At 42.9% G+C, this 19,920-nt stretch overlaps 1 protein-coding gene across 1 annotated transcript in view; it reads right to left on the bottom strand.

Moving 5' to 3' along the window:
* Positions 1–14,446, bottom strand: part of LOC113090131 (DNA damage-binding protein 1-like) — a 20,082-nt gene extending 5,636 nt beyond the window's left edge. The window contains exons 1-14 of the mRNA XM_026256168.1: positions 14,231–14,446; positions 9,531–9,679; positions 6,504–6,620; positions 6,209–6,430; positions 6,004–6,118; positions 5,244–5,341; positions 4,991–5,149; positions 3,307–3,390; positions 3,107–3,223; positions 2,906–3,008; positions 2,226–2,301; positions 960–1,068; positions 694–872; positions 97–260 (exon numbers count right to left, since the gene is read on the bottom strand). Of these exons, the coding sequence (XP_026111953.1) occupies positions 97–260; positions 694–872; positions 960–1,068; positions 2,226–2,301; positions 2,906–3,008; positions 3,107–3,223; positions 3,307–3,390; positions 4,991–5,149; positions 5,244–5,341; positions 6,004–6,118; positions 6,209–6,430; positions 6,504–6,620; positions 9,531–9,679; positions 14,231–14,291 (1,753 nt within the window). The 5' untranslated portion in view covers positions 14,292–14,446. The remainder of the gene's footprint in view (positions 1–96; positions 261–693; positions 873–959; positions 1,069–2,225; positions 2,302–2,905; positions 3,009–3,106; positions 3,224–3,306; positions 3,391–4,990; positions 5,150–5,243; positions 5,342–6,003; positions 6,119–6,208; positions 6,431–6,503; positions 6,621–9,530; positions 9,680–14,230) is intronic.
* Positions 14,447–19,920: the final 5,474 nt, after the last annotated feature.

The following is a 19,920-nucleotide window of genomic DNA, read 5'->3' as shown; positions in this document are numbered from 1 at the left end:
CTGCCTCTGGAGAATGTGTTCTCACGTCGTGATCTGTGTGTGTGTCTCTAGTGCTGAGAACACGTGTGTGTGTGTGTGTGTGTGTGTGTGTGTCACCTCCGCCCAGCATCTCTTTGTGCAGCGGGCTGAAGCAGGGTAACTTGAGCAGGCGTGCTGAGATGTCGGTCCAGAGTCCCACAGCACAGATGCTGGATTCTCCTGCGCTCTCGCCCAGAGGAGTGATGTCCAGACACGCCACCTCATGCTCCATCTCTGTAGAGCTGCACACACACACACACACACACACACCAAATCTTTGCTGATATCACCACGTTCTACTGTCTGAGCTGCATGTTGTTCCGGTTGATTCCGCTTTGACTTCATCCAGAACTATTTTTATTGGCTAAGTTCAGCCTGGAAAAGTAGTTTATAAGAAGGTCTTGTTTATTACAGTGTTAGTATTATCAGACTCGCAGTCGTTACTGTTAGATCAGCTGTGATCACCTACAGCTCAATCACCACCGTGATGAATTTTAGAACTAACAAAACGAATGCTAAATAGACAAAAACTGAATTTTCACACTGAACAATCATGTTGGTGTAAACAGGCCTTTAATATAGAAAAAGGACGTTAATAAAACTGTAGTTAACTGTGTGTTTTGATGATTCTGGATGCTCTGGTGTGTGTGTGTGTGTGCGCGCGCGAGTGAGCACCTGATCTGTTTGAGTTCTCCTGTGAGGATCTGAAGGTAATACAGCACTCGACCCACAGCTAGAACCACCTGAGTGCTGTTGCAGGACGCCACGCTGATGTTCCTGCCCTGAGGCTCCTTCCACTCGCTCACCAGAGCCTTGCTGTCCTGAGTGACCAGCCTCACAGACACCGACGTGATCTGAACACACACACACACACGTGATCACCACCACAGAAGAGTACAGCTCAGGTGTGTGCGTGTGTGTGTGTGTGTGTTCACACGCACCTGTATGAGCTGCTGATGCGCTACATTCCCACAGAAGAACGTCTGCTGATTATCCACAAACCCCGGCAGCTCCGTCTCCTCCACCTCCTCTCCACTCAGCATCAGCACCCTGCACACACACACACGTCAGTCACACACACATGTCAGTCACACACACACGTCAGTCACACACACACACACACACACACACGTCAGTCAAACACACACATATGAAAGAGGCACACACAGAGACACACGTCAGTCACACACACACACACGTCAGTCACACACAGACACACACACACACACACTTCAGTCACACACACACGTCAGTCACACACAGACGTATGAAAGAGGCACACACAGAGACACACATCAGTCACACACAGACACAGACACACACACACACACGTCAGCCACACACACGTCAGTCACACACACACAAACGTCAGTCACACACACATATGCAGAGGGACACACAGAGACACACGTCAGTCACACACACATATGCAGAGGGACACAGCCACACACACACACACACACACACGTCAGTCACACACACACACACACACACGCCAGTCACACACAGACACACACACGTCAGTCACACACACATATGCAGAGGCACACACAGAGACACACGTCAGTCACACACACACACGTCAGTCACACACAGACACACACACACGTCTGTCACACACACACACACACACACACACACACACACGTCAGTCACACACAGACACACACACGTCAGTCACACACACATATACAGAGGCACACACAGAGACATACGTCAGTCACACACACACACACGTCAGTCACACACACATATGCAGAGGCACACACAGAGACACACGTCAGTCACACACACACACGTCAGTCACACACACACACACACACACGTCAGTCACACACAGACACACACACACGTCTGTCACACACACACACACACACACACGTCAGTCACACACAGACACACACACGTCAGTCACACACACATATGCAGAGGCACACACAGAGACACACGTCAGTCACACACACACACGTCAGTCACACACAGACACACACACGTCAGTCACACACACACATATGCAGAGGCACACACAGAGACACACGTCAGTCACACACACACACGTCAGTCACACACACATATGCAGAGGCACACACAGAGACATACGTCAGTCACACACACACACACACATCAGTCACACACACACGTGGCAGGAATGAGTAGGTGAGGTGTGTGTGAGCTGTAGACTAGAGTAAACTCAACACTCTTCTCACCTGGTCTGACCCACAAAAGACAGAACCAGCATGTCATCAGTGTTTCTGCCCGACTCTGAGCGGAGAGGCCACAGACCTGCAAACACACACACACACACACACGCTGTAAATCAGATGCAACCAGCAGAACCGCTCATTAATTCTCATTTATGTGAGAAACCAAGCTGAACAGCATTAGTCTCCTAAAACTGCACAACAGCTAAAAAGGCAATGAACTGGCGATCAATCTGTGGATTTGGTCTGACAGGAAGTTCAGCTATCATCACTTTAAATTAGATTATTTTTTTATTGCACTGGATTAACCAATTTAAAGGCATAAATAAAACATAAAACTTTTGGATGATGCTAATATCTGCTATACTATTCTATATTTTTTTTAAATAAATGAGTGTTGCTGAAACATCAGCAGTACACGTTCAGCAGGAAAGAGAATGAGCATTCAAACATAACCCCTTTCACACTGCGCTTCCGGAAACACACGGGTAATGTGTCCCATGCGTTCACACACAACCGTTAACTTTCGCTGAAGCTAGCGAACGATCTCAGCTTCAGCACGGAAAGTGAGGAACTAACTGATCTCTGCTCCATGACAGTTTCCGGGTGCAGCATGCAGTGTGAAAGGAGCGATACTGTGCATTCACAGCAGATGAACAGATGAACACGGAGAGCACGGAGCGCACCTTTGATGCCGGGCAGGTCGATGCTGGCGTGCTCATGGATCCCGATGCCATTCCGAATGATCCGGAGAGAGCCTTCCTTAAACGCTCCGGAGCACGTCACCAGCTACAGGAACACACACACACACACACACACAGAGGAACTGATGATGCACACAGCTTCTCTCCTCATCTGACCTGCAGTGAAGCGCAGACGTCTCTCACCTGACCCTGTCCTTGTCTCTCCAGGTCCACCACACACATGTCCACTATCGGCCCCAGGTTAGTGAAGGTCTCCATTACAGCCACATATGAACCCTGGTCATTACTGTCCACATTCAGCTGCACACACACACACACACCACACTGGCCTTAACAAACATGTCATTATCACAGAACAATAATCAATCTGTGAGAATACCAACCTTAACTAGTTGAGAATCTCCAAGTCTGGAGCCCACAAACACCACACCGTTGTCCAGATACGTCAGACACTCGGCGATGGAGGTCTAGTGACACACACACACACACACACACACTCTGTACAGTGATATCTGATCAATAAACTAAAACATCCAGCTAGAGGCCAGACTGTAGCTGAAAATTATAATTTTTTTTTTAAACAATGTTTTCATTTGTAATGCTGGTTAATTTTCCCTCAGTTTTCCCTATTAATTATACCCATTCAACATTACAGTATAATTGAGAAGTTTAATTTTAATTTTATTTTTTATATTTAATAGGCTCTGAAATAATAGGCTCTAAACACTTATGCATAAACTATACAGATTAATCTTTATTCAAGCTATAAAAGTTAATCAGCAACTAGAACAGTCCAAGTATTTCTCTTTTTGTTTTGTTCTTTGATTTTCATCAATGACAGACTTCAGCAGGTTTCACTTTAAAATCAGCGCTGTCTCTTTAAAACCTGATGCACATGCAGCGGATCTGACACATCCAATTTTCTCCCAACGTCATTTAAGACTTCATAACTCATTTAAGACTAGGTTTATAAGGTAACTTACCAAAACAGTGTATTGTGTATTGCAGTGTATTGTAGGGCATTGTGGAGTAGTGCAGTGCAGAGTATAGTAGTGCAGTGCAGTGTAGAATAAATTAGTGTAGAGCAGTGCAGTGCAGTGTGGTGTAGAGTAGTGTAGTGCAGTGTAGAGTAGAGCAGTGTAGAGTGGTGTAGAATAGTGTAGTGCAGTGTAGAGTAGAGCAGTGCAATGTAGAGTAGAGCAGTGTAGAGTAGAGCAATGTAGAGTAGTGCAGTGTAAAGTAGATTAGTGCAGTGTAGAGTAGAATAGTGCAGTGTAGAATAGAATAGTGCAGTGCAGTGTAGAGTAGTGCAGTGCAGTGTAGGGCAGTGTAGTGTAGTGCAGTGTAAAGTAGAGTAGGGCAGTGTAGAGTAGAATAGCGCAGTGTAGTGCAGTGTAGAGTAGTGCAGTGTATAATAGTGCAGTGTATAATAGAATAGTGCAGTGCAGTGTAGAGTAGAGTGGTGCAGTGTAGAATAGTGCAGTGTAGTGCAGTGTAGAGTAGTGCAGTGTATAATAGTGCAGTGTAGAATAGAATAGTGTAGTGCAGTGTAGAGTAGGGCAGTGTAGCGTAAAGTAGAGTAGGGCAGTGTAGAGTAGAATAGTGCAGTGTAGTGCAGTGTAGAGTAGTGCAGTGTATAATAGTGCAGTGTAGAATAGAATAGTGCAGTGCAGTGTAGAGTGGTGCAGTGTAGAGTAGAGTAGGGCAGTGTAGAGTAGAATAGTGCAGTGCAGTGTAGAGTAGTGCAGTGTATAATAGTGCAGTGTAGAATAGAATAGTGCAGTGCAGTGTAGAGTAGGGCAGTGTAAAGTAGAGTAGGGCAGTGTAGAGGAGAATAGTTCAGTGTAGTGCAGTGTAGAATAGAATAGTGCAGTGCAGAGTAGAGTAGTGCAGTGTAGAGTAGAGTGGTGCAGTGTAGAGTAGGGCAGTGTAGAGGAGAATAGTGCAGTGTAGTGCAGTGTAGAATAGTGCAGTGCAGAGTAGAGTAGTGCAGTGTAGAGTAGTGTACTGCAGTGTAGAGTAGAGTAGCGTAGAGAAGTGTACTAGGGTTGAGTTGTTCTGACGCACCTCTCCCAGCAGCTCCACGTGCAGGTCTTTGAGCACCACAGCTCCGTCCATCAGCTCCTCTTTCTCCAACAGCAGCATGAAGAGTCGTCCCTCCATGTCTCCCAGCAGGTACCGCGAGCCGTTCGGATCCACGCGGTTGTGACACACGATGGTGCTTTGCTGTGATGTTTGAAACACGCTTTAATCAAGGAGAACATGAGAATACACAGCCCACAGCATAACACCACAGCAGGACATGAGCAGATGCGTTCACCTTGATAGTTGGAGGAGCGATGGCTAAGTATTTGTCTCCGTTGTGATAAGTGATGGACTCCTGTCCGATGATTATAGCTCCTCCAAACGGCTCTGGGACTGAATATATAAGTCAGGTCACCTTTATTTATATAGCGCTTTAAACAAAATACATTGCGTCAAAGCAACTGAACAATATTCATTAGCAAAACACTGTGTCAATAATCCAAAAGTCAATAATGCAAAACATTATTAAGAACAATAAGACAATAAGAACATTTCACAACAATGACTCAAAGCATCATGTCTTCAATGCTCAGTCAACTTCATGAACATGAATCACTAAAAAATAAGTTTGGATGCACAAAGCCTGTAAGAATTTATTTAAACAGTTAAATGAGTGTAATACACACAATCGGTCATCACAGAGTTAAGAGTGGGAGCTAGAAAATAGTATTTGAATCAGTTTGGACTGTCGAAATCCTTATAACAAAATAAACAATCATTTAGAATTGTTAATGCTTGACTGGTTGATTAACGAATGAGAAACCACTCTTTACTTTATGAGTAGACCAGTTATGTTTGTTTGTCAATTGTAGCATCAAGAGATTTACAGAGTTCAGAAACTCTGCAAGAACATGATCTATGAAACTAACTCAATCTAATGTAGTGTAATGCCTGTTTCCGGTATGAATGCAAGTTATTATACAGTAGTTTTAATGATGTGTGTTTCTGCTCAAGCAGCCAGAGCTCAACAGATCGGTCAGTAAGCGTCCCCTCACCTGGGATGACCATCGATGCTTCAGCTTCCACGTTCTCCTGCTTCCAGGGTCCTTTGTTGAACTCCTTCTCTCTGAGAGAAACCTCGTATGTCTTGACGTGCCGACCCTGAGGATCCTGCACACACACACACACACACACACACACAGAGCTACATGAGCAGACTGGACACTCGCTCTCAAACACAAGGCTCATGAAGATCCATACCTGATATATGAAGCAGACGGTGGGCGCCTGGCAGCCGTACAGGAACTGGACGTCTATGACCTGCAGCTCCTCCAGACGAATGTTGAAGGCTTTGAGCTCGCGGTTATCACGGTCCAGAGGAATGACCTTAAACAGCCCATCGTACAGCCGCAAGCCGATCATACGACACTCCGGATCCACGATCCCGATGATCCCGGTCTCAGACGGACGGCCGATCCGATCCTGACACAGACGCAGCGGTCAGACGAGGCCGAGGCCGTATGATGCAGTGTGTTTGGACAGGTGTGTGTGTTACCTGCACGTTTCCGTGAGCGCGGGTGATGATGTCGATGCTGTCTCCGTTCTGCTTGTACTCCAGGATACAGGCGTTGTATTTAGCGGTCAGAATGAACAGAAGATCTTTGCTCTCACCCTTCACATAAAGCAAACAGACAGATTTAATAATGTCTGTTCGTCAAAGTGTTGACATGCTGCAGAAATCTGCACGGTTAATGCAAGTGCTCTCACAGAAACAGCGCCGATCAGTGCGCGCCGATCAGTGCGTGCCTCTCAGAGGCTTATGCCAAATTAGACTAAAGGGGTTTCTGCACTGATACTGAAGCACCCGGCTGCGGCCTGCAGATCGAGGCGGGGATGAACGTACTTTTAAATGCGCACTTCAGCAGCGCAGCACACTGTGACTCCATGTTGCTTTGAGCACATCATTCTGCACCCGCGATGTGCATACGCGCTTTGTGCGCTCTGTTTTGAAGCGTTTCTTATTATCATGGTTTTGCGCACTGAAAGATTATTAAAAGCCTTTATTTTAATACCTAGCCTACACAATACATTTAAAATGAGCATAATTTAATTGTATATTATTTGTGTGTAGTGTAGTCTATATAAATATATACACTCTTAGCTCTTGACATTCATATATAAATATAAAATTGTGATATTTGCTGCGGGGTGAGGGCTTCGATAACTCTCTCTTTTTTGACCATACATGTGTTTGCATCTCTGAATGTTTGTGTCACTTTTATTAGACAGGGTTGTATGATGTTTGTGTTTACAAATAATATGCATCTTGTTGTTGCACTGGCAGACAAGGTGAAGCACAAGTTGTAGCGCATAAGTATGTGTTCCTCAATAGCTTATATTCTGGGCACATTGTTCATTGCACTTTAGCAATTTCTTAAATAAAGCCACAATTGCCAAAGTAAGTAAAACAGTGATTCCACTGTTACCACTTTATCTGTGTGTAATGTTGTAGTAGCTCAAAGTTTTTTGCTGTTTAAACTTTAAACCATTCCTTTATTACTGTGATTACTGATGAAAATAGGCAATGTGCTGAAATTTTAGAAGAGCATCAATTCATGGAAAAAAAATAACTTGAAATATGTGGATAAAAGGTTTCTGCCCAATGCGACCATGAAGTACAGCTTGGCAGCACTGCATTCATCAATGAGAGTCTAGTTTATTATGCAAAGCTTTTAAGGTTAACTGTTGTTTTATTAATTCCAACACTCGTTACAACCTGTCAAACCTAAGTCCATTTCCAATACTTTTTAACCTAATTTTATTTGTTAAAGACTACTTTTTTGTTTTTTTACTAAAATTGACTAAAACCTTTGCATTTTCGTCGACTAAAACTTGACTAAAACCATGAAGTTTATGAGTGACAAAAATGTGACTAAAACTAAAAAGCATGTTCGTCCAAAAGATTAAGACTAAAACTGAAAGGGCTGCTAAAATCAACACTGCTGCCACCTACTGGAGGAGGTTTTGGCTTCATATTAATGTGTGTGTTCACTGTGTGTGTGTGTGTGTGTGTGTGTGTGTGTGTGTGAGTGAACTTTGGATGGGTTAAGTGCAGAGCATGAATTCTTAGTATCGGTCACCATACTTGGCTGTATGTCACGTCACTTTCATTTACATCCAAACACTGTTTTAGATGCAGATTCTATAAGAAATCTTATAATGGTAAAATATGCTTGGAAATGATTTTAAAGATCCATCATTTTAAATACATTTTAAAACGTTATTTAGAAATCAATAAAAAAATGTAAATCAGATAAATGGCAATGAGATGATCACATAAGCACTAGTTAATGTAGTATATTTGCAGACAGACGGAGTGGAGAGCTGCTGCTTCTGATTCTCCGTTCTCCTCCGACGCAGATCATCTGGGGCCAGTTGCATAAACACAGCTACTATTTTAAGACTGGGTCTTTAAAGGAACAGTTCCCTTCCAGAATAAAACTCCCCGGATCATTTACTCACACTCATGTCATCCGAGATGTTTTTTTTGTCGTCAGTGACAAAGAAATTAATGTTTTTTAGGAAAACATTCCATGATTTTTCTCCATATAATGGACTTCAATGGGGACCAGCGGCTGAAGGTTAAATCACAGTTTCAGTGCAGCTTCAAAGAGCTCTACAGGATCCCAGACGAGGAATAAGAGTCTTATCTAGAGAAACAACAGTTCATTTTCTAAAAAATAAACACAAACAAGGTCATGTGCGGTCAGCTCTTCTTCTGTGTGCTCAGGTTCAGAGAAAAACTCCATCTCATTTCTCCAAGTTCACTGTTTTACCTTTTTCTTTGTAGAAGGCGTTTTTGCACCTTCTCTTTGTAAAGACTGGTTCGGTGCTTCCACCTCCATCACGCGTGACCTTTAAAGTGTGATTACATCACGTGTGAAGTCCAAGTGCATGATCAGCATCTGTGGTTAAAAACTATATAAATGTTAATTTTTTTTAACTAACTGCCTGATGGTTTCTCTAGATAAGACTCTTATTCCTCGGATGGAATCCTGTAGAGCTCTTGGAAGCTGCACTGAAACTATTATATGGAGAAAAATCCTGGAATGTTTTTCTCAAAAACCTTCATTTCTTTGCAACTAAAGACAGAAAGACATGAACATCTCGGATGACAAGAGGGAGAGTAAATGATCAGGAGATTTTAATTGTAGAAGTGACCGCTTCGATTACCATTCAGAGTCCCATGATTCGATTCGTTTACAATTAATGATGCATCACAATGTCGTCATACAACCTGTACATCTATTAGGGATGGGAATCTCCGGGCACTTCATGATCCGATCTGATTCTGGGAGTCACGATCCAATTCCAAAACTATTCTTGATCTATATTTTTGACCCAATTAATTCTTCTGCTGTTTAAATAAAGATTGTCCTTCAAATTAAAACCAAATTAAACCGATCGCCCTTTTTTTAACTCAATTTTAAAAGTTTTGACCAGTCTTGAAGAAAATAGAAATGTTAAAACTAGTCTAAGCAGTTAATGCATCAGTCCATCACTACAGACGAGTCTCACACACCTTGGGTCTGAAGAGCTCCATGACAGCGATCTTGCCGTACATGCCGACCTCTTTGACCGGCCGCAGACCCTCAGCAGTGACCACATAGATCTCCAGACGCGTGTTCTTGGCGATCAGCAGGTTCAGATCCTCCGCAGAAGTGAAGTGACCTGCAGACAGACAACAGCACTGACATGAACACGGTCCACCGGTTTAACTCTAGTCTCACTCAAACTCAGTGGTTTCAGTCCTAGCACTAACACACCTGCTTCAGATCCTCAGCTCGATAAGAGACGCATAGATCGAGCAGAGCACTGGGACAGAACCACCGCTCACTAGCGCTGATCCAGTGCAGATGGACAAGTTTATCCTCACTAGCGCTGATTAGTAATGCCCTGGTAATCTCATAACCCGCAGGCCACCGCGGGTCGAGTTAAGAAATTGGCACTTCATTGCGGGGCGGGTTGGTGCGGGTCACTAAAAACACATTTTTTAAAAATCCATTTATGTTGCATGGAATTTAGTGGTGGAAATTTTGATTCTTTCAAGAGATTCGTTGATTTTCAGTTCGTTCACCAAAATTATTCATTCACTGATTTGTTCAGTGACCATTTCTTCATATTACACAAATAAACAGGCAGGTGGAGAAAAAGAGTGTCTTATCTTTTATGTCTTAAGTCAAAACGTGTTTACTTGTGACAAAAACTAATTTATCTTTATTAAAGTGTGTGCATGATCGCATCAAATAAATAGTCTAAATAAATTGTTCAGATTAACAAAGCACAAGGTTTTATCGGGGATTAAACGTGGTATTATGTTCTGTATCCCAAATATGAAAACAAGCGTATGTGCACCAATAACTGCACTTTGTGTCTGCTGATTGCTGATTGAGATTTATATGCTCGGCCGACTGACCCGGTATACTCTCATTCATTTCATTCACGAACGAGATGTATCAGTTCATTCAACTCTTACACATACGAGAAGATCATATTCGTTCACTACATTCAATTAATCACATGCTCCGTCACATCTTCAGTTCACGGAGCTGTTCACGAGCTGCGCATGCGCTGCTAATAGCGCCGCACTCTCGCGCTGCTGTGGGAGGAACTTCATTGAACGAGAAATGAGTCTTTTACAGTCTATGGTCAGTGGATTACAAACGAGAACGATTCGTTCACCTAAAAGATTTGTTCACGAACGAACCATCATAGTGCAATAACCTATAGCCTATATTGATAAGGTTACAATACAAAGGTCTAAGTAGCAACATAACTTCCGTGATGTCCCCGATGCATGGGTCGGGTCAAGAAATTTTACTTTACTTGCGGGCTACATAATTTCATAAAAGCGGGACCCGTGGGTTGGAAGAAACACTGACCCGCGCATCACTATCGCTGATCCAGTGCCGAGAGACTAGTTTAGATGGACTAGTCTATCCTCACTAGCGCTGATCCAGTGCCGATGGACTAATCTATCCTCACTAGTGCCATTACAGTGCAGACGGACTAGTCTATCCTCACTAGCGCTGATCCAGTGCAGACGGACTAGTCTATCCTCACTGGCGCCGATCCAGTGCAGACGGACTAATCTATCCTCACTAGCGCCGATCCAGTGCAGACGGACTAATCTATCCTCACTAGCGCCGATCCAGTGCAGACGGACTAATCCATCCTCACTAGCGCCAATCCAGCGTTGATGGACTAATCTATCCTCACTAGCGCCGATCCAGTGCAGACGGACTAATCCATCCTCACTAGCGCCAATCCAGCGCTGATGGACTTATCTATCCTCACTAGCGCCGATCCAGTGCAGATGGACTAATATATCCTCACTAGTGCCGTTCCAGTGCAGACGGACTAATCTATCCTCACTAGCGCCGATCCAGTGCAGACGGACTAATCCATCCTCACTAACACCAATTAAGTGCAGATGGACTAATCTATCCTCACTAGCGCTGATCCAGTGCAGATGGACTAGTCTATCCTCCCTAGTGCCGATCCAGTGCTGATGGACTAGTCTAGCCTCACTAGCGCGGATTCAGTGCAGACGGACTAAAATATCCTCACTAGCGCTGATCCAGTGCCGATGGAATAATCTATCCTCACTAGCACCGATCCAGTGCAGACGGACTATTTATCCTCACTAGCGCTGATCCAGTGCAGACGGACTAGTCTGTCCTCACTAGCGCCGATCCAGTGCAGACGGACTAATCTATTCTCACTAGCGCTGATTCAGTGCAGACGGACTAACATATCCTCACTAGCGCTGATCCAGTGCCGATGGAATAATCTATCCTCACTAGCACTGATCCAGTGCAGACGGATTATTTATCCTCACTAGCACTGATCCAGTGCAGACGGACTAGTTTATCCTCTCTAGCGCTGATCCAGTGCCAACAGACTAATCTATACTCATTAGTGCCGTTCCAGTGTCGATGGACTAATCTATCCTCACTATTGCTGATCCAGTGCAGACGGACTAATCTATCGTCATTAGCGTGGATCCAGTTCTGATGGACTAATCTATCTTCACTAGCGCCCATTCAGTGCAGAAGGACTAGTCTATCCTCACTAGCGCTGTTCTAGTGCTGACGGACTAGTCTATCCTAACTAGCACTGATCCAGTGCCGACTGACTAGTCTATCGTCACTAGCGCTGATCCAGTGCAGACGGACTAGTCTATCCTCACTAGCGCCGCTCCAGTGCCGGACGGACTAATCTATCCTCACTAGCACCGATCCAGTGCAGACGGACTAATCTATCCTCACTAAAGCCGATCCAGTGCCGACGGACTAATCTATCCTCACTAGCACCGATCCAATGCAGACGGACTAGTCTATCCTCACTAACGCCGTTCCGGTGCAGACGAACTAGTCTATCCTCACTAGCGCTGTTCCAGCGCCGACAGTGCAGACGGACTAATATATCCTCACTAGCGCTGATCCAGTGCCGATGGAATAATCTATCCTCACTAGCACTGATCCAGTGCAGACGGACTATTTATCCTCACTAGCGCCGATCCAGTGCAGACGGACTAATCTATCCTCACTAGCGCTGATCCAGTAAAGACGGACTAGTCTATCCTCAATAGCGCTGATCCAGTGCAGACGGACTAGTTTATCCTCACTAGTGCCGATCCAGTGCAGACGGACTAATCTATCCTTACTAGCACCGATCCAATGCAGACGGACTAGTCTATCCTCACTAGCGCCGATCCAGTGCAGACGGACTAGTCTATCCTCACTAGCGCCGGTCCGGTGCAGACGAACTAGTCTATCCTCACTAGCGCTGTTCCAGCGCCGACAGACTAATCTATCCTCACTAGCGCTGATTCAGTGCAGACGGACTAATATATCCTCACTAGCGCTGATCCAGTGCAGCTGGAATAATCTATCCTCACTAGCACTGATCCAGTGCAGATGGACTATTTATCCTCACTAGCGCCGATCCAGTGCAGACGGACTAATCTATCCTCACTAGCGCTGATCCAGTAAAGACGGACTAGTCTATCCTCAATAGCGCTTATCCAGTGCAGACGGACTAGTTTATCCTCACTAGCGCCGATCCAGTGCAGACGGACTAGTCTATCCTCACTAGCGCCGATCCAGTGCAGACGGACTAGTCTATCCTCACTAGCGCCGTTCCGGTGCAGACGAACTAGTCTATCCTCACTAGCGCTGTTCCAGTGCCGACAGACTAATCTATCCTCACTAGCGCTGATTCAGTGCAGACGGACTAATATATCCTCACTAGCGCTGATCCAGTGCCGATGGAATAATCTATCCTCACTAGCACTGATCCAGTGCAGACGGACTATTTATACTCACTAGCGCCGATCCAGTGCAGATGGACTAATCTATCCTCACTAGCGCTGATCCAGTAAAGACGGACTAGTCTATCCTCAATAGCGCTGATCCAGTGCAGACGGACTAGTTTATCCTCACCAGCGCTGATCCAGTGCAGAAGGATTAGTTTATCCTCACTAGCGCCGATCCAGTGCAGACGGACTAGTCTATCCTCACTAGCACCAATCGAATGCAGACGGACTAGTCTATCCTCACTAGCGCCGATCCAGTGCAGACGGACTAGTCTATCCTCACCAGCGCTGATCCAGTGCAGAAGGATTAGTTTATCCTCACTAGCGCCAATCCAGTGCAGACGGACTAGTCTATCCTCACTAGCACCGATCCAATGCAGACGGACTAGTCTATCCTCACTAGCGCCGATCCAGTGCAGACGGACTAGTCTATCCTCACTAGTGCCGATCCAGTGCAGACGGACTAGTCTATCCTCACCAGCGCCGTTCCAGTGCAGACGGACTAGTTTATCCTCACTAGCGCTGATCCAGTGCAGACGGACTAGTTTATCCTCTCTAGCGCTGATCCAGTGCCAACTGACAAGTTTATATCATAAAGCAACCGCGCACGTGACTCCTGCAGTGTTTGATACTGAATGCTGTGTGTGTGTTTGCAGCAGTGTGTCAATCATCGTTATCTTCTGCAAAAGCAGTGGATCTGAGGAACTAAAGTTTGTGTCTGATTCTCTGAAGCGTCGCAGACACAACAACGGACCCGTTTCAGTAAAACCCCGCAGAAGCACAGTGTCATAAACTCGCGCTGACAGACCCAAACACACAAAACTAACATGTTTATTATGTGCCGAGTGTTTGAAGCGTTCATCCGCCGAGGCCTGGAGCGCGGGAGATAAACACACACTTACCCGTGATACAGGCGTTCACCGCCGTCGGCTTCTGCGCCGTCACCACGTAGTTGTAGGACATGGCGTTCACTTATATCACAGGAACAGCCAGAAATGAAGAGAAAGGGTGTTTAGAGCGAGATATGTAGCATGAATCTGCTGAAGAGCGCTCGGATCAGCAGCAACACAGCGTCTGTTCGTGTGTGTGTGTGTGTGTGTGTGTGTGTGTGTGTGTGTGTGTGCGACAGCGCCGCCCGCGGCCCGGAGGAAACACTGCGCTTCTGCGACACAGCCGCTCAGACAAACTGTGCAGTATTAATATTATACTGTATTATACTGCTGTGTACTCAGACTAGGTTAGGCCTACTGGAGAAATATATTCCATTACTGATCCCATGACAAATCACATGACAAAAAATGTAGTCAGTAGTAACATAATCTGTTTCATTACACATTTTATGTAGTTTACCCCCAGTTTCACAGACAAGGCTGCCTAGTCCTAGAATAAAATGTAATTCTGTGCTGTTTTAAATGAAAGAAACTTGCACTGTCTGATCTTAATAATATCAGTGCCTTTGTTTTGGTCTCAGGATGCACACCAGTAATGTTTTTTTCTACCGAAAACGGAAGCATTGTAGGTTCGAACCTCAGAGGCGTGATGCTGGAATAAAATAATCTTTCATCTATTTCATGGATTATATTATGAGAAGATTCAAAATAATTGTTTGTGTGTGTGTGCATGACGGCATGATACAAAGCAGATCCGATGCGATGTGATAAAGTGCGCGAGGCTCTCAGCTGTCAATCACTCGCAGGTTGTTCCGCGCATGCGCAGTAAGTGTGTCAGGCTCTGATCTGCGGCTGTTGTAAAGTTACCCTTGGTTTTTATAAACACATGAAAAAATCGATATTTCTGATCGGATCGGAGCGCTCCTAACAGCTGTGTGCAGGTATGTGTGTGTGCTGCTCTCAGCAGTGTTGCTCGGCGCGTGTTGATCTTTAACGAGCCGCTCGTGTTTTTGCTGCTTCGGTTGAGTTTGACCTCAAATCCTCAGTTTGACGTTCAGAGTCCCGTTCCGTCTTAATACGCCGTTAAGCACCGTATTTCAGTACACACGTGGCTGTCAGGACGATTAAAGAGGAAAAAAAACGCGTTTGATCGTGTTTTAGTCACGGATTCTCCTCACAGGCCTCAAGCTAACGGCTACATGTCAATAATAACAAAATAAAGCTGTTAAACAGTGACATGTAAGAACACAACCCTGTCAATGCTTATTAATATTAATCACACAGTTAGTTAATAGTTAACGTCAGTCATTTATTTTCGATCGTGTAATTGTGTTCATTAATGTGTCATTTCTCTCGCGTTTGTTTCACACATGAATTGATCCAAACAATAACAATGAACGTTAATCACTGCGGTCAAGCCAGCCGCACTTCAGAAAAACACCGTCAAGCCAGCCGCGAGTGAAATTTATATGCGCGTGTATTACTATAATTACGGCAATAGCAGGAACAACAGAGAGGGAACGCGCTTTCAGAGCGCTTTTCATCTATACGTTCAGATTTGATCTATGACGACCTTTTTCGCCCATCTGCTCTAATATTCGTGTAACTTATTGTTTTCCTTGACTGCTCTGTATTACTATAATTTTCAGCCTTTCAAAGCATTACAATTATTAGTAGAAAACGAGATATGGGACATTCATTGATTTAGAAGACACTTTTTTATGATGAGAAAGAAGCAATTAAAGGTCAGTTCTTAAAGAAGACATCCCATACTATATCCATACCTCACATAAAACCATTTTACTGGAGCCTTTTAGAGATATAGGATAATATTACACTTTACAAGTCTTTTAAGATCCCATTTCTAACAAGTAGAAAAAAACAATGGTCAGTTCTTATAAGGGACTTCGCATACTATATGCAAACTTCATATCAAACCATTGTACAACAGCATTTTTGAGATATGGGACATTATTACACTTTAAAGGGTTATAAAGATCATATTTCTAATAAATAGAAAAAAACAATGGTCAGTTCTTATCAGGGACGTCCCATACTATATACACAAAAAATCATTTTGCTAAAGCATTTTTGAGATATGGGTCCATATGGCGATTAAGAGGGCTATAAAGACCCCTATAGCGGAGTACAAAACTTTTTATCCACAGGAAGAAGGAGGCGGAAACCGGCCATCAATCAAATAAGGCTTTTAATAACAAAATAAACACAAAACACTGCGACAGCCCTTCACGGACGACTGTCGCTTACAAACAAGACCAAACACAAACTAAAATCATGGCCTGGCCTGGCCCTCTCTCGTTGTTCACTGTCGTCGCACCCTCTTTTGTATCCTTCCATCTCCACCGCGGGACGCGAGACCGGTGAGTGGAGCAGGCGTCGCTCATTTCCAGTCACTCCACTGGCCTCATTCCGTTCTCATGGCTCGCGGCCCCGCCCCACTCATCACAACCCTATTTCTAATAAGTAGAAAAAAAACAAAGGTCAGTTCATATAAGGGACATCCCAAACTATATGCAAACCTCATATCAAACCATTTTACTGCAGCATTTTTGAGATATGCGTCCATATCGCGATTTAGAGGGCTATAAAGTCAACATTTCTAATAAGTAGAAAAAAACAAAGGTCAGTTCTTATCAGGGACATCACATACTATTTGCACCCTTCATATGAAACCATTTTACTGCAGCATTTTTGAGATATGGGACAATACAATGATTTAGAGGGCGATAAAGACACCATTTCTAATAAGTAGAAAAAAACAATAGTCAGTTCTTATCAGGGACATCCCATACTATATGCACACTTCATATGAAACCATTTTACTGCAGCATTTTTAATATATGGGACAATACAATGATTTAAAGGGCTATAAAGACACCATTTCTAATAAGTAGAAAAAAACAATAGTCTGTTCCTATAAGGGATTTCCCATACTATATGCACACCTCATATCAAAACCTTTTACTGCAGCATTTTTGACATATGGGTCCAAATGGTGATTTCGATGGCTATAAAGACACCATTTATAATAAGTAGAAAAAAACAATGGTCAGTTCTTATAAAGCACATGCCATACTATATGCACACCTCATATCAAAGCATTTTACTGCAGCATGTTTGAGATATGGGTCCATAAGGCAATTTAGAGTGTTATAAAGACCCCATTTCTAATAAGTAGAAAAAAATAATAGTCAGTTCTCATCAGTGACGTCCCATACTATGAGCACATCTCATATCAAACCATTTTACTGCAGCTTTTTCCAGAAATGGGAAATTATTACACTTTAACGGGCTGTGAAGATCCCATTTCTAATAAGTAGAAAAAAACAATGGTCAGATCTTATAAAGGACATTCCATACTATATGCACAAATCATATCAAACCATTTTACTGCAGCATTTTTGAGATATGGGTCCATGTGGCAATTTAGAGGGCTATAAAGACAACATTTCTAATAAGTAGAAAAAAACAATAGTCAGTTCTTATCAGGGACGTCCCATACTATATGCACCCTTCATATGAAACCATTTTACTGCAGCATTTTTAAGATACGAGACATTTTTACACTTTAAAGGGCTGTAAAGATCCCATTTCTAATAAGTAGAAAAAAACAAAAGTCAGTTCTTATCAGGGACATCCCATACTATATGCACACCTCATATCAAACCATTTTACTGCAGAATTTTCGAGATATGGGACATTATTATATTTTAAAGGGCTATAAAGATCCCATTTCTAATAAGTAGATAAAAACAATGGTATGTTCCTATAAGGGATGTCCCAAACTATATGCACACCTCATATCAAACCCTTTTACTGCAGCATTATTGAGATATGGGTCCAAATGGTGATTTACAGTGCTACAAAGACCCCATTTCTAAAAAGTAGAAAAAAACAATGGTCAGTTCTTATAAAGGACATCCCATACTATATGCACACCTCATATCAAACCCTTTTACTGCAGCATTTACGAGATATGGGACATTATTAGAATTTAAAGGGCTATAAAGATCCCATTTCTAATAAGTAGAAAAAAAACAAATATCAGTTCTTATCAGGGACATCCCATACTATATGCACACCTGATATCAAACCATTTTACTGCAGCATTTTCAAGATATGGGACATTATTACACTTTAAAGGGCTATAAAGATCCCATTTGTAATAAGTAGAAAAATAGAATAGTCAGTTCTTATCAGGTACGTCCCATAGTATATGCACACATCATATCAAACCATTTTACTGCAGCATTTTCGAGATATGGGACATTATTACACTTTAAATGGCTGTAAAGATCCCATTTCTAACAAGTAGAAGAAAACAATGGTCTGTTCCTATAAGGGACGTCCCATACTATTTGCACACCTCATACCAAACCATTTTACTGCAGCATTTTTAAGATTCGAGACATTATTACATTTTAAAGGGCTGTAAAGATCCCATTTCTAATAAGTAGAAAAAAACAATGGTCATTTCTTATAAAGGACATGCCATACTATATGCACACCTCATATCAAAACATTTTACTGCAGCATTTTCGAGATATGGGACATTATTACACTTTAAAGGGCTGTAAAGATCCCATTTCTAATAAGTAGAAGAAAACAATGGTCTGTTCCTATAAGGGACGTCCCATACTATTTGCACACCTCATATCAAACCATTTTACTGCAGCATTTTCAAGATATGGGACATTATTACACTTTAAATAGCTGTAAAGATCCCATTTCTAATAAGTAGAAAAAAGCAACGGTCAGTTCTTATCAGGGATGTCCCATACTATATGCACACCTCATATCAAACCATTTTACTGCAGCATTTTTGAGATATGGGTCCAAATGGTGATTTGGAGGGCTATAAAGGCATCATTTCTAATAAGTAGAAAAAAACAATGGTCATTTCTTATAAAGGACATGCCATACTATATGCACACCTCATATCAAAACATTTTACTGCAGCATTTTCGAGATATGGGACATTATTACACTTTAAATGGCTGTAAAGATCCCATTTCTAATAAGTAGAAGAAAACAATGGTCTGTTCCTATAAGGGACGTCCCATACTATTTGCACACCTCATATCAAACCATTTTACTGCAGCATTTTCAAGATATGGGACATTATTACACTTTAAATGGCTGTAAAGATCCCATTTCTAATAAGTAGAAAAAAGCAACGGTCCGTTCTTATCAGGGACCTCCCACACTATATGCACACCTCATATCAAACCATTTTACTGCTGCATTTTCAAGATATGGGACATTATTACACTTTAAAGGGCTATAAAGATCCCATTTCTAATAAGTAGAAAAAAACAATGGTCAGTTCTTATAAAGGACATGCCATATTATATGCACACATCATATCAAACCATTTTACTGCAGCATTTTTGAGATATGGGTCCAAATGGTGATTTGGAGGGCTATAAAGACATAATTTCTAATAAGTAGAAAAAAACAATGGTCAGTTCTTATAAAGGATATGCCATACTATATGCACACCTCATATCAAACAATTTTACTGCAGCATTTTTGAGATATGGGTCCAAATGGTGATTTGGAGGGCTATAAAGACATAATTTCTAATAAGTGGAAAACAACAATGGTCAGTTCTTATAAAGGACATGCCATACTATATGCACACCTCATATCAAACCATTTTACTGCAGCATTTTCGAGAT

The sequence above is a fragment of the Carassius auratus genome, unplaced genomic scaffold (assembly GCF_003368295.1).
Source record: "Carassius auratus strain Wakin unplaced genomic scaffold, ASM336829v1 scaf_tig00052816, whole genome shotgun sequence".
NCBI classification, from domain to species: domain Eukaryota; kingdom Metazoa; phylum Chordata; class Actinopteri; order Cypriniformes; family Cyprinidae; genus Carassius; species Carassius auratus.
The sequence above is the reverse complement of the archived record's forward strand: the minus strand, read 5'-3'. Positions and strand labels throughout refer to the sequence as shown.